Source organism: Pinus tabuliformis, chromosome 4_2 (assembly GCF_031772625.1).
Source record: "Pinus tabuliformis cultivar Carrire ecotype Pingquan chromosome 4_2, CPIR1, whole genome shotgun sequence".
NCBI classification, from domain to species: Eukaryota; Viridiplantae; Streptophyta; class Pinopsida; order Pinales; family Pinaceae; genus Pinus; species Pinus tabuliformis.
In genome coordinates, this window is record NC_142304.1 from 622350482 (window position 1) to 622365760 (window position 15279).

Here is a 15279-nt window from a genome sequence, read left to right on the forward strand (position 1 = left end):
TCACCTGCATCAACAATTCGACGAAAAGACGGAAGTGAGACATTAAGGAGAACAATCATATTAAAAGACAAGTTGGGTTTTAGCATTGATGTAACATTATGGGGAGACCATTGTGACTCTATAGGACAAAACCTTGCTGAATTATACTCTTTCGACAACCCACCAATCCTTGCAATCAAAGGAGGTCGTGTATCTGAATTTAATGGCACCACAATAGGGACGATATCAACAAGCACTCTCATCATAAATCCACAAGTTGAAGAAACTCATCAACTACATGCATGGTTCCGTGAAACAGGTTATAGCTCTTCTTCTCCATCTTTGAGTAGAAACTATGGTGTTGCTTCGAAACATGCCCTACCACGAAAGACGTTCCATGAAATTGCTGGCATGCAAACCTCCGCTAAAGCAATATGGGTTTCAGTTCGTGCAACAATAACTACTCTTCACATGGACGACTTCTACTTTCTAGCATGTCCATTAGATTTCAATGGAAAACAATGCATGAAGAAGGTTGTGGAGCATTCTAACAATCTTTGGCATTGTACAAAATGTAATGGTGACTTCCCAGAATGTGACTACCGTTACAAACTTAAAATTGAGCTACATGACCACACCGGGAATTTGCAGAATGTCATAGCGTTCAATGATGCAGGAAACGAGCTCATGGGAATCACGGCAAAAGACCTGTTCCTTCTTTCTATCGAACCAGCTGATCTGCAGGAAATTTGTGGCCGAATTTCAGGACACCACTTCCTGCTAACACTTTCCATTAAAGCATATTACTTCAATGGTGTTCAACACTTACAACCAATACTGATAAATTCAGAAGAAATTCAATATGCCTCTGCATGCAAAGAAGCCCTCAATGACATTCAAGCAATGTCCACTTCAAAACGACCTGTTGTTCACCGCCTTTGAAAAGTTTTTTTAGGTCTCTTCAAACACCACTGTTTTTACATAAACAAACATTTTTGCACAACTCATTGTTTCATATTGTTGTAAATTACACCCATGTTATTGTGATGCACACTGTTGCTGCAAATACTCTCTTCAAGTTATTCCAAAATATGTATGTTTACCACTTTTCATTTTACATAATATAGATATCAACATTTGTAAAGACTTACTACATAATTTTCTCGTTCGTTGTTTACATGTCTATACATTGATCTCTTGCTTGCTAATCTATTCATGCTATTGTTCAAACTTGAAAAAAAAGAAAAGAAGAAGGAAGCAAAATCTTGGTTATCTTGCTCCTCTCCTCTCAATAATAGATGCCATAATAACATATGATTTTATAGTACTCCTAATTGCATGTTTTTCCTTCTAACTAATCTACCTACATTCACTGATGTTCAAATAAGAAAAAAAAATTCTAGAACTTGTAATACATTCTCCAAACATGCAATACTTGTTTATGAAAACTAACACTATTTTTTTGTACTTGTTTAGATATGCCAAAAAACAATCAAAATGCGGACAAACACGAGCGGCGACGTCTTCTTTATGCACAACAAAAGGATACAATAAATGCACGGCGGCGACTACTTTATAAAAACCGCAACAACCCTACTACTTCCTCTACATCCCTTCCCACCTCAAATGCTCTCCCAACTATACAAACCAACCCATCTCACCTTCATCAAATCCAATATAACCCTCCCCTTAATGAAGAACACCGTCGCTTTCGAGAAAGGATTGATGAACTTTCTAGCATGCATGTTTGCACAATATGCAAAGAAGCATACCCAGGAATGAAAACAAAGCTTTTACACAGTAGACTTTCTTGTTTTCGTTGTGCATCATCTAAATCTACCAATCATTTTTCTGAACTAAACAACATGAACCCTGGTGAACAACCCTATGTCCTTCAACAGTTAACACAAGTTGAAGAAATTCTCATTGTACGTGTAAACCCCATTCTACAAGTCACTCATGCTCGTGGTGGTCAATACAAATATAGTGGCCATACAATTAGCTTCCCTCAAGACATCACCACTATTGCCAAATACTTACCCCGAATGATTTCTGACTTAGACATCCTCATTGTGAAAAGGCAAAATCCATCTGAAAAGGCTTATGAATTCTTTGTTTGCAAATCACGTGTCCTTGCAGCGCTTGATTACAAAACAAAAAATGACCCTTACTACTGTGATGTTCAATTCAATTCATCTGCTATTTCTGCACTACCAGATCACCCTACCGATATTTCTTCTCTTCTCCATAATGTAACCACCTCCTCTTTTGAACCCCATCAAACCAATATTGATTCTACTTATGATACTGATGTCATGCTACCTCCATTAGAAATCCAACCCTCTTCTTTCGTTCCAATACTCCCAAATTCAAGTACTGAGCTTGAGCACATTCGTAATTATTTGCACTTGACCCATTCAAATTCAACAAGCTCTATCGATTGGCCTCCAATATCTTTAACAACGATGAATGAATACAACACCATAGGCCTCTTTGCCATGGCATTCCCCACACTCTTCCCTACAGGCATTGCCATGATCATGCAACCAAGAGTTACAAAAGTTGAGATGCATGAATATGCTTTACACTTGTTGCACTACCATGATAACCGATTTGGCCAACACCCAAGATTCCGCTACTATCTTTATAACATTCTGATGCGCCATCGTAGCCAAACTACTGCTAGTGTTTTTGTGAAAAAGTACATTGAGAACAACTTGCCAACAACGGTTTCAGACCTACGACAGTGTCTTCGTGACTCTCCAGATTCAAGATTGCCAGAGCAAATAATGCGGTTCGGTTCAGCCATACGAGGAACACGATCTTTCTGGAACAGACGACGATCTGAGCTGACTGACATGATAACGCAAATAGGAAGTCCTACATTCTTTTTCACTCTCAGTGCAGCTGATACTAAATGGCATGACTTGCACATGATCATGCCTGCCAGTGTTCCTTCCAATTCAGTCAACCACTTCCAATGGAAAATCCAAAACATAATTAAGAACCCACATCTAACAGCCCAATATATGCATTGCAGATTTACAATTTTTCTCGAAGAAATCCTGCAAAAAGGCCTCCATGCAGTAGACTATTGGTGCAGGTATTTTTTAATATCCATTTCCTTCTACATTAATTTTCTACATTTCATATATATGTTTTAACGAGATTTTACCTTCATATTATATTCAGATACGAATGGCAACATAGAGGATCCGCACACATTCATGGCTTCCTCTGGCTACAAAATGCACCAAACATGGACACAATTGACTGGAACAATGCATTAGAAATTGCTAATGCACAGAAATATTTCGACCAGTACGTAACTGCCTGGAATCCACATCAAGCAGAGCACCGAAATATTCCGCTTCAGCAATCAACAATTCATAACCCATGTCTTCTTGACACAGCATCAATATTCACATCCAATCAATTTGAAGACTATACAGAGCTTGTCAACTGCATTCAACGTCATACAAAGTGTCATGAGTCTTCTTTTCTTCGCAAGAAAGACAATGTACTTAGCTGCCGGTATGGAGTATCATGGGAGTTGAAGTCCACATCTTCACTTTTCATTGATGATAAAGGTCATAAAACCTATGTCCCTACACGCAATGATGAAAGATTGAATATTCACAATGCCGATCTCCTCTCTATTTGGAGAGCAAATGTTGATTGCCAACCAGTCCTTTCTCGCCATGCTGTGTTAAAATATATTTCAAAATATGCAGCAAAATCAGAAACAAGATCTGAGAGCTACCGTCAAATGCTATCACGGCTATCACAAAGTGCCATTCCAGAAGCACCTACGGTTGTTGTTATCCGAAAACTCCTTACAGAAACCATTGCAGATAGAGACATTGGAGCACAAGAAATATGCCATATGTTACAAAAGTTACCTCTTTCTCTCAGCAGCCGTACATTTCGGTCTTTGAATGTCAACAAGTCTGTTTTCAAACGTGTTTCACAAGATACTGAGAACCCTGGTTTGACACCAAACTTTATCCTTGCATACATGAACAGGCCTGTCTCATTGGAATCACTGCCCCTCCTTGAAGCTTCACGCTCATGGTCATATTCTTCCCAGCGGAAAAAAAACCAATGGAAACACATATTCCCACCAATGATTGTACATGTATTGCCCCGTTACAATGTCATTCCTTCCTCTGATGATCCTTCTTATGCCACTTTTTGCTGGAGTGAATTACTATTGTATTTCCCCTTCCGAACACTCCCCAATGATATTGGTTCAACTGATGCAGAAATTATTGCACACTGGGAACAAAAAAAGGGTACATATACACCATGGCATGTCCATCGAGAAATTGAAAACCCACAAACCCCACATACTGAAGATCAAACTACCCCCGACATCCCTCCTGATTCCATGCAGATGAACGAATGGCAAATCCTCTCTCAGCTGCACCCAGGTTACAATATTGCAATTGATGACCTTGACATGATTGGCTACCGTGACTTTGATGCCAACCACAATTGGTCACATAATACTATCCCTCCCCACTTGCAAGAAACTGCCATAAATTTCGTTGAATTCAACCGCTCAAGGATTCAAAACGAACATCATTCTTTTTGCAACCTTCCCCAAGATCACACATTATCTCCTACCCAAAACATAGCCTTCACCACTATTTTTTCACACTTTAAAACCCCTTCGCCAAAACCCCCACGCAAAATCATCATACAAGGAACAACTGGGACAGGAAAATCCCATTTGATTAAATGTCTGCACCATGCATTTGTGGAAAACTCACCAGCAAACAAAAACCCTTTGTTGTTACTTGCACCAACAGGCGTTGCAGCTTTCAACATAAATGCCCTCACAATTCACTCCGCCCTTCGTATCCCTATCCAAACAATGCATCCTCTTGAAGGCCAACCACTCCTACAACTGCAAGAGCAACTCTGTCATGTAGAGTACATTCTCATTGATGAAATGAGCTTCATTGGTCCAAAAATGCTTACTCGCATTGATGATCGTCTAAGAGAGGCATTCCCTCTTCATCGAAATGCACCATTTGGTAATCGCTCAATTATCCTTGTCGGAGATTTAGGCCAGCTACCACCTATAAAAGACATTCCTTTATACGCTGGGACATCGCGTGGCACTGCACTTTGGCGCAGCTTCGACATATTCATAACACTTTCAACCATTTTTCGTCAACAAGGAGCTAGCCCGTCCCAGGTTGCTTTCCGGCAAATACTCACAAATCTCAGAAATGGAATATCTACACTTGAAGATTGGCAACACCTAATGTCAAGAACAAGTTCGTCTCTTACACATGAAGAGCAACGCACATTTGAAGAATCCATGCACCTATATGCAATAAACAACTCAGTTGTTTTGCATAATAAGAAAATGCTTAAAAAATTGAACATCCCAGTAGCACTTTGCTCTGCAGAACAACAAAGGCAGAGAAATCCTACTACAACGGAAGATGAGCATTTGCCTGCAAAAGTGCTCTTATGCAATGAACAAAAAGTTATGCTCACCAGCAACTTATGGGTACATGCAGGCCTCGTCAATGGCACACTTGGGAAGGTCATCTCAATATTTTATTCTATTGGTTCAAAGCCCCCAGAATTACCATCCTTCATGGTTGTCGACTTTATACAATACAAAGGAACACCATGGGACATTTCACACCCAACATATGTACCCATTTCTCCCATCACAAGGGGTGCACGCCGTCAGATACCACTTCAAATGGCATGGGCTTTAACGATACACAAGTCACAAGGAATGACATTAGACAAAGCAACAGTAGACATCGGCACCAAAGAACGACAAGGGCTAACGTTCACTGCAATTTCAAGAGTGCGTTCATTGGCAGACATTCAAATCAATCCAGCATTCCCATTCTCACGCATTGCAGAAATGCACAAGAATCCATATCTTAAGCATAGACAACAAGAGGAATCATTGCTTGCATCAAAATCTATGCAGGAGAATATACTCTAGCCAATCGTACAACCTGTTTTCCAGAATTACCCACATGGTAAACACCACTTGCTGCAATAACCAAATTTCACATACATTTGCTTTCTATTACATTTAACCTCATATGATTTTATATTAGTTTGAAATCATTTATTTTATTTCAAATATTCAAACAAAATATTTCCCGCCATGAACAACAAGGTCTAGCATTCACTGCAATTTAGAAATTTCTTTAAAAAATTATTTATTTTACTTCAGCGCTTTAAAAAACATGCTTTCGTCAAACACATCCATTGTCACTTACAATATTTTATTTTTGGATGGAAACAGGTATGGATACAGGCTATTTATGATTGTTGTATGAGTATTGCCAAGAAATTCAGCATCCTGCCCCAGCAAACATTGCCTCTTTACCGTTTGCATCCAACCATTGAATTGTTAAAGAAGGTAAAAGAAATACTCAAGATAACAATTCACATCCATGAAAGTGACACACACAGAAAAATGCAGCGTCATTTGCAGGAACAACTCTGTTGCCGATGCCATGCCCCATCATGCATATATGATTACCTGCTCATTGTCAATTACATCTATATGTAATAAAATGCTCTTATTGTACATATGTTTAGAAGCCAAATAATACTTTCATTGTATATATGTTTAGTTATTAGCTACCAAACATGTCTCTATGTGTAGACCATATGTAAAATTTCAAAAAATACATTGCAAAGCATGTAACTATCTCCTGTATAATTGCTTGTGATAAACACACAATACCAAGTAAAATATTTAGAAGTATTCAAGTGTAATAAGTCTACTATGTTCCACCAAACATGATGCATAGTTATGGAGTGTCATAAGTTTTTTTGTACCTACAATTTTAATAAAAACTCAGTTTACATAGATTTGGCCTTTTGAGTGTGGTTTCTATTGTTCATGGAATGCTAGATGTTATGCTACTCACGTTAAGTTATCTTTTTTTTTGTTTTCAAAAAAGATATATAGGAATATGTATACCTTACATGGGCTTCTGCAATGACATTTATAGAGTGGTTAGTTGTTTGTTTTTAAAATAAAATACATTTACATGAAATTTTCTAATTCTCTTCTTTTTTGTTTCAGTCATGTCAACGTTTTTAAATACATGTGAATGAATAGAAAGTCTTGTGGTTTTCTTTAAGTATTTCTGCTTTGACATGCTGCTTTGTTCTCTTTTTCACTTCCAGTATAAAGATCTTACATTCCCAGTCTATTCTGTCTCCTATATCTTTTACTCTATTTCATATTTAATAAACTGTACAATATCAATAGCAGCGGAGAAGGTGGCCCGACCTTTTATAAAAATTCAACAATTCCAACTTCATAAATCTATCGGCCTCTCTTTGTACCTTTTGGTACAATTGCTAGTTTATTGCTTTTATAATTAATAATAATGTAAAATAAAATTATAATTTATTTAGTTGTTATGGTTGTTTTTAATTTTAGAAACATGAGATGTAAGTGTTCTGATGTTTATTAGTCTCTACCAAGGAAGAAATTGATGAATTGATTTGATCATTGAACATTATTATTTCAGTAGTGATGACTGCAACTTATAATGTTTAACTTTGAAACATAAATATTCATTTTTCAATATTATTAAAAATATATTTTTCAATCATTTGATTGGACAATAACTTGAAGGTCTTATTGTAGCTTTCACATAATATAATGTCATGTGGATCATTTCATTACATATTTTATGCCATAATATATGGATATGGTTTCAATATTCATGCATGATTTCTAGATATTTGTGTAGTTATCTTTTAATCCAAAAATAAAATCCTTGAAAATAGCTCATACTCATATAAATAATGTATTTAACATAAGTTACTTCCCATCATAATTTAAAAAACTAGTTGCATAAAAAATGGATAGAAATAAGATGTAAACAGATATATTTATCAAAAGTTACTTCCCACCATTATTTATGTTTTCGTTGGCACTTCTCTAGAAGTAAAACTCTAAATGTATAGAATTACTAGTGCTTTTATTTTTCAATGAAAGGCTTTCTAGTGTTTACTACCAACAAAATTTAGGCAATTCCTTGTGCCTCAACAATCAATTAAGTTATCCACTTCACATCTCAATTTATTAGCTCCTTCCAAAGCAAGACTCTAGGTGCAACAATTGTTTTAACTTATATGGTAAAATGGATCTTAATTTATAGTTACTATTTATATGTTATCTATTTTATTATTATGTGTATTTTATGATTTTCCCTTATCTAAAATGGTCTTTGTAATTTTATTGATAAAAGTAAAAGTACAATATAACGAGTTGATTTTTACTATTTTGATTACTTTTATTTTTTATTCATAATTGAGCCAACATTGAAATGGTTACACTCATTTATAGACACTGCAACATTACCTTTTTTTTTGCTAATTCAACTCATATGTAAATGTTAAATGTTTACAAACGTTTACACTACTACAGTATCACCTAGACCGATTTTTTTTCTATATCTCTCCTATGCTAGGCTCTTTATTAATTTTACATTTTTATTTTTATTTTTTAATTCAGCTAACATGTAAATGTTAAATGTTTACAAATATTTACATCGCTACAACATCACCCCATACTGGGTCAAAATGTTTTCGAAACATTTAAAAAATGTTGACATACTTACCTACCTACTTACATTATGCCTACACATCTCCCCTATACTAAATTATAAAACAATACAATTGTAATATATTGAAATACAATATAAATATAAAATGTAATTTTTTTTTTTTTTTTTATTTTTAAAAACTAAAGTGGAAAATCGATGATATGACTTTTTTTTTAAGTTAATTTAAGATATGATTTTTTTATTAATTTAAAATTATTTTAAACAGTGATTTAATTTAAATACATTTATAACTATATATTTTTAAAATACATAATTGTTATTATGATAATCATAAACTTATGTACTATATTTTATAAATTCATATATTTTACCTTATGCTCTTGTGATTTAAGTAATTCAACAATGATCATTTCTATTATATAGTATCTTTGTAAAGATCGAAAAAATTACATTGGGAGGAAAAAAAATATGAATATTTAGAATGGAATAACGGTAAAAGAAATTGATACATAATATATTAATTGTAACAAGAATGGTATAATAAATAAATTTAAATGTATTTCTATAAATAAGTCATATTGTTCTGTCAATTTGAGAGTTTTATGTAATGCATTATTTAAAAAGAAATTGAACACGAGTCTCTTTTCTTTCTTAGTAGCTTGACACTTCGCGAGTTGCAAAAGGCATGCTTTCTTGTACTTGTTTTTGAAATATTTAGTGTTGTTTGCTTTATAATTGATGAGTGGAAATATTTTTCCTACTCAAACACAGGGTCTCATTTCTTTCTTAGTAGTTTGAAGCTTAGAGAATTGCCAGAGGCATGTGTTCTTGTACTTGTTTTATAAATATTTAGTTTTGTTTGTTTTATTATTAAAATGGAGTGGAAACATTTTTTCTACTCTATCCATTTATATAATAATTTTATACGGTTTTTCTATTTTTTCTCAATGTTCATTTTATTTTCATCTAATCCTTATTTCTTAATTTCTGTGATGTTGTGATTCTTTCAATTTCCTACTTAATTTTTCTATTCTTTTCATTAACTCTAGTGCACTAAACTCTTTTTATAGTTGAGAAAATCTAACACTAATTGTTGCATCTTTAGCATTCAAATTTATGTCTTCTATGTCTTCTAAAAGAAAGGTATATGTTGCTATCACAATTAGGAACTGTGTTGTTATAATCTATGTTGCGAATGAAAAAATTCCATTTTGAGGATATTTATCTTCACATGATACCCCAAATATCATGCTTTTTGGTTCCCCAATAATTTCTACTTCAACTTTCATATCTTAATGTATTTATCTAGTATTTTCTCCCATAATGCTAAAATTCACGGTACTAGGAAAATGAAAACATTAGTTGTGACAATCATTGTTGTAGCAGTATTTTGCAATGATTTCTCTTAAGAATATAAATCCTTAAAGTTATCACCTCATTTGTTAGGATTTTTTCTTTTTATTTCTCATGCTTCATTTGTTGTATTAAAAATATAATATCATTATCCCTATATTTAACCACATTATATTGCATGGAAATGTTGTCACTACTATAACATGTTATTTATCTGCCTTTTCTTACATCCTTGAGTGCCCAAATTGGGAAAAGGGATACATGGAGTTATTTTCTATGTCTTAGTTGGGAAACCTTTTCCGCATCCTCTTGCATCAATTTATATGTTCTTATATCCATTTTAAAATAATAATTATAGTCTATTTTCATCTTATTAGCATTGTATTTGTGTCGTGACATTGTCTCGTTAGCATCAAATCAACATAATCCCTTTCAATCTCCCAATGACATTTAACTCGCATCTTGTTACTATCGAACTAGCATCTCATTATGTTGTTATAGACCCATTAGTGTCAAACTAATGTGTCTTATCTTCTCGCTATCTTCCACTTAGAGTGGACCCAAGTAAGTTAGGTCAACATGGTTATGTGGGTTGAACGTATGTGGGTTGAACGTATCAGGTAGGTTAGTGGGTTGGATAGGTTATATGGGATAGATAGTTAGTAGATCATATGGGCCAATGCATTAGAAGGTTAGGTAGATTAAAGAGGTGCATTAGAAATTAGGTGGTTTAGGTGGGTTAGTGCAATATATGAGTTTGAATGGTTATTTATGTTGTTGGGGTAGATTAGGTAGGTATGATAGGTCACTAGGTTAGGTCATCTATTCTTTCAAGGTAGGTTATTGATAATTATTATCTCCATATATCCTTTGTATTAGGAGAGTATCATTATTGGTTTGGGGTGATGAATAGCCTTTAGTTTCCTATTCTTGTCACTAGTTGAGATCATATCTTTAATTGGATTTATTATTTCATTTAGTTGATATTCCTTAAGATCTTGCACACTAGTATTGTGAGGTTGTTTTATTTATCTATAGCTATTTAAACTTTCATTTGGTTTAATGAAAGACTAACCTAAGTTTTCAATTAATATTTTGTATACAAACTTAACTCGTGGGTGCGATTTCCCATTCATTGATGCAAAACATGTGCCTCTCTAGTTGGTGTCTCTATCTCAGCTACAATGACCTCAACTACAACAATCTCTTTGAACTAGACTCAAATCTAATGATATTCTCATCCTTCACCAAAATTATTCATGCAATGTCTAAGTAATTAACGGAGCAAGTAATTGGTCTTCATCTTAGGATTTATATTCATTGAATATAGTATTCGATTTATTACAAATCAAGGCACTTCAAGATACAAAAGTGGAATTAAATCTATTGTTAGGGCTATGAAATCTCTTTTCCTATCGATTTTGAAAGATTTACCCTCTTCTTTGGCTTGTCTTCAAACGCTTCAACATGGGTCTAACACGCTCATCTCAATTATTTTTACCCTCAAGTTCTTCATTCGGTTTGGTCCTCTTCTTCATATAATTCATTATTTCCAAAGTGGAGTGTGTATACTTATGGCACATTGAGTAGTACCTTATCAAACCATACAATTCACTTTTATGTGGATTCCTCATTATTATGTTTCCTCTATTGTTTGCAACAATACAATGGCTTGGTACTTCACATATGTCTTGGAAGGCCCCTACAACTTGCGCCACCTTTAGAGACCATGCCAAAGGAGCATGCAATGTACTTTCATCTTATTGGAAGTGTTGTGCTTGTTTTACTACTTTTTTTGTTCAAGCTCTTACTAAAAGACTTGGCCAATTTCATTCTCACAAGTTATTTTTTTATTCTTTGAATAATTGCATTATCAACTTGATCGGAATCAATGGGGAAGTAAAATCAATGCATATTTTGAAGATTACATTTGGTATTTGTATCATTGGAATAGAGATGTTTTGCATTTAACCCGCAATTCATTTTTAATAGTTCAAGATGTCCATATTTGAAATCATTCACCAACATTTTGGGCTTCTTTGTAACACTACACTACCTTGAGTAGTTAATTTTCCCAATTCTTATGTATTTTCATTACAACCTTGCTTTGGTATCTGTGACTCCAAGAGTTTACGTGTCTTCTTTTGGTAGTTTCACGACGATTGAAAATCTCCCCACAAGATTTTTCTTGGAGTATGTTGTACTTCATTGGCCTTGTCATTTTGAGCGCATTTCTTTGTATGATATTTTGTCTATTTAGCAACTTCTTGTATATTGATGCCCTCTTTTTCATTACCAACCATTACATGGGTGTGTTTATTACATCTATATATGTAATTATTTTGATAATTAAAGTGATTGGCGGGGATTTTCCACAAAACAGTTTAAAATATTATTAACAATAATCATAAATACAAAGTTCACATTTATCTTAAAAATAATTATTCTTTATACTCTAAGTAAATTGGTCAATAAAAAGAATTAGCTATATTAAATGAATTATGTTCTTTTTAGGTAAGTTGTATTTATACACAATGATATTAAACCACAATAATATATCAAAACCGATTTAATTAATCTCGTGGTTAAGAATTTTATATTTACCTATGAGTTCTTTAGTAAACTAAAGAAATAATCAACAAAGTTTGAAAAATAACTTTTCAAAAAGATTAAAATGGACACCGCATCAACCATCGCATGTAGATTTTGACGTGTCAAAATGTCGATGACACATAGTCACCGACGTTTAAAATAGTCAATGACAGCCATTTTTCGTTGAAATTTTGATTTGAATGCATTTGGAAGGAGCCATTTCAGATAATGTAGGCAAAGTGAGGGGACAGTGGCAGAAAATTTGTTTCCGTTTTCATTGCGAGACACAAAGGGACCAGTTGAAGTTAGAACGATTCACCTTCTTATGTGGCTACTCTATTCGTTGGTTGTCATACTATCCACATAGCCTGGTTTAATTTTAAGTAACGCATCCCACCAAAATTATTTCTAGTGTGTTGTTTCATTCAAAGTTGATATCCATAAAATGTTTGAATACATGTGCAGTCAACCAAAAGCAGCAAGTCAATGAGCGTTACAAACATTCTCTTCACCGCTTTTGTAGGGAATGTAATATTTCAGGCACCAGAGGCTTCATATTCGAAAATATTGTAGCAGTATTTCACTCTGGTTTCACAAAATTCCGTGCAAATAAACAAAAATTGTGATCAATCTAAATCGAAACAGCAGAACCTCCATTCATAAACGCAATGTTGTTGTGGATGTGGACCTTGTTCCCCTAAAATGGTCGTTTCCAACTTATCTTGGAAGGTCGTTCATGTAGCCTGTTCCAGAGGACATTATTGAAACTTGGGATGACTAGAATGGTAGGGAGATTTTGAGTTGAAACCATAGTATTATATGAATACAGGGTTGCAAGCTAAACTACTAACCACGTGAAAAGGCCAGTTTACCGCGTGATCAACAATTCCCAAAAGAAAATAAATTATCAATTTATTGTAAGCGAATACATGAAAAATATTTTTTGTTTGCAGTCCACCGGCATTGCATTTGTCTACTGATTTATGTTTGCAGTCGACTGACATCGCATATGTCCACCAATCACTAATTGTCACTAATTGTCATCAACTTGTGATTAGGCCTAACAATGAATCAAGCACTAGGATTAGAAAGGCTTACTCAATAATTGGGTGAATACCTGGATGCTATTGTAATAGGAGAGCTAGAAAGAGTGTGAAATATTAAGAGCCATCATTTATTCTCCATTATATATTGTTCTTGATTCTAAAAATTTCTAAATAAGCACAACTAATTTTTCTTCTTTCTATTACCATGTTGCATTCAAGTGTATAAAATATTAACAAAAATGATATATTGTATTTTCAATATATTAAAATCATTTTACATCAAAACTAATATAGAAAATTGACAAGCTCTCTTACCCCATATCTATAATATTTATAACGATGTTCAAAACCACCATATACTACTTTAGCGATACCATAAACATAACTTAGCGATTCACAAAATAAGACTACCAAGACTACCTTTAAGGGCCATAGGATTACAAAATGAGATTCAAAATATTATAATATTTCCATCTATTTAAGAAATCATAATTCGTTTTGACCAAGGGCTGAAATGAAATAGACCTATCATGGCTTACTAATTAATGGTGATTAAAAAGATTGTCCTAACTTTTTATACATAGACCTATTGATCTTACAGGTTCACACTCATTACAATTTCACTATATCTTTGCATATAAATATGCAATTTTATGTGAAAAATGTCTATGTTTATCATAGTGCATGAAAAAGACCAAAATCATTGGCTAAAAACCATGATCTTGAGCTTTTATCATAATTGAAAATTGGTTATTTGATATTTTCCCCAAATCTTGAAATCTTGAGAAGTTTATCCAATTTCCGCATAAAATTGAAACAAATTCCTAATGTATGTGTATGTGTTGACATTCAAATTCACTTTTTCACCATATGATATATATTTTCCAATTAGAAAAAAAGTTATCTTCCCATTGGAACTCTAAATTTCTTCAATCTTCACCAAATCGCACAATATATTAACCTTACATGTGCAAATTCTTATTATGTCCCTTCATTATTCACTAAGTAGGATTAAGGAAAAGTATATTCAATGGGGATTAATATAATTCCCCCTTCTTAGTCCTAATTTATTCTGGAGGGAGGATGCAAATGTATAATATTGGATTTGCTCTTTATTAACATTGATGATAATTGTTAATATTGAGGGAGGATGTAAATGTATAATATTGAATTTGGTCTTTATTAACAATAATGATAATTATAATGTATACATGAGATGTGACAAAAAATACATACAATATTATTGTATTTCCATATATATTGGAGATAACTTAGTGGAAAATCCTTCCTAAGTAGAATGTCTAAAAAATTTGACATTTTGAACTTTGAAAGAAAAGGTCATCATCAAGAGAGACAAAATCTTTCAAACAATAAATATGTTTCTCATTGCGAAAAACATGTAAAAGAAACATTGGCTATGATTCTTCTTCAATTTTAATTAAAGGGACAAAGTATAACGAGAGGTGGCAACATTAAAATTAATTTTAACTTAGATGATTGGTTTTGAGGTGTCCATGAATTTTAGCACACACTATATTTAAAGTTATATTTGTGTTATTAATTTTCCATCATCACTCTTATGTGTACCTTATTATTGTTACGAATAGAAGCAATTATTTTCAATTTCTGAAAATAAATATGGTGTTTTGAGATGTTTGAGTTCTCAACTAAATTAGGGTTGTTTATATGATTCTACATAATCATTGTTTTTTGTTTTCATTTATCCT

General features: G+C 33.5%; 1 protein-coding gene across 1 annotated transcript; it reads left to right on the forward strand.

Moving 5' to 3' along the window:
• The first annotated feature begins 2546 nt into the window (after nucleotides 1-2546).
• LOC149170863 (uncharacterized) lies at nucleotides 2547-13079 on the forward strand. Its single transcript, XM_089425753.1, has 4 exons — nucleotides 2547-2845; nucleotides 3020-3082; nucleotides 3172-5542; nucleotides 12972-13079. Exons 1-4 carry the CDS (start codon nucleotides 2547-2549, stop codon nucleotides 13077-13079), a joined length of 2841 nt encoding a protein of 946 aa, XP_089281879.1.
• The last annotated feature ends 2200 nt before the right edge of the window (nucleotides 13080-15279 follow it).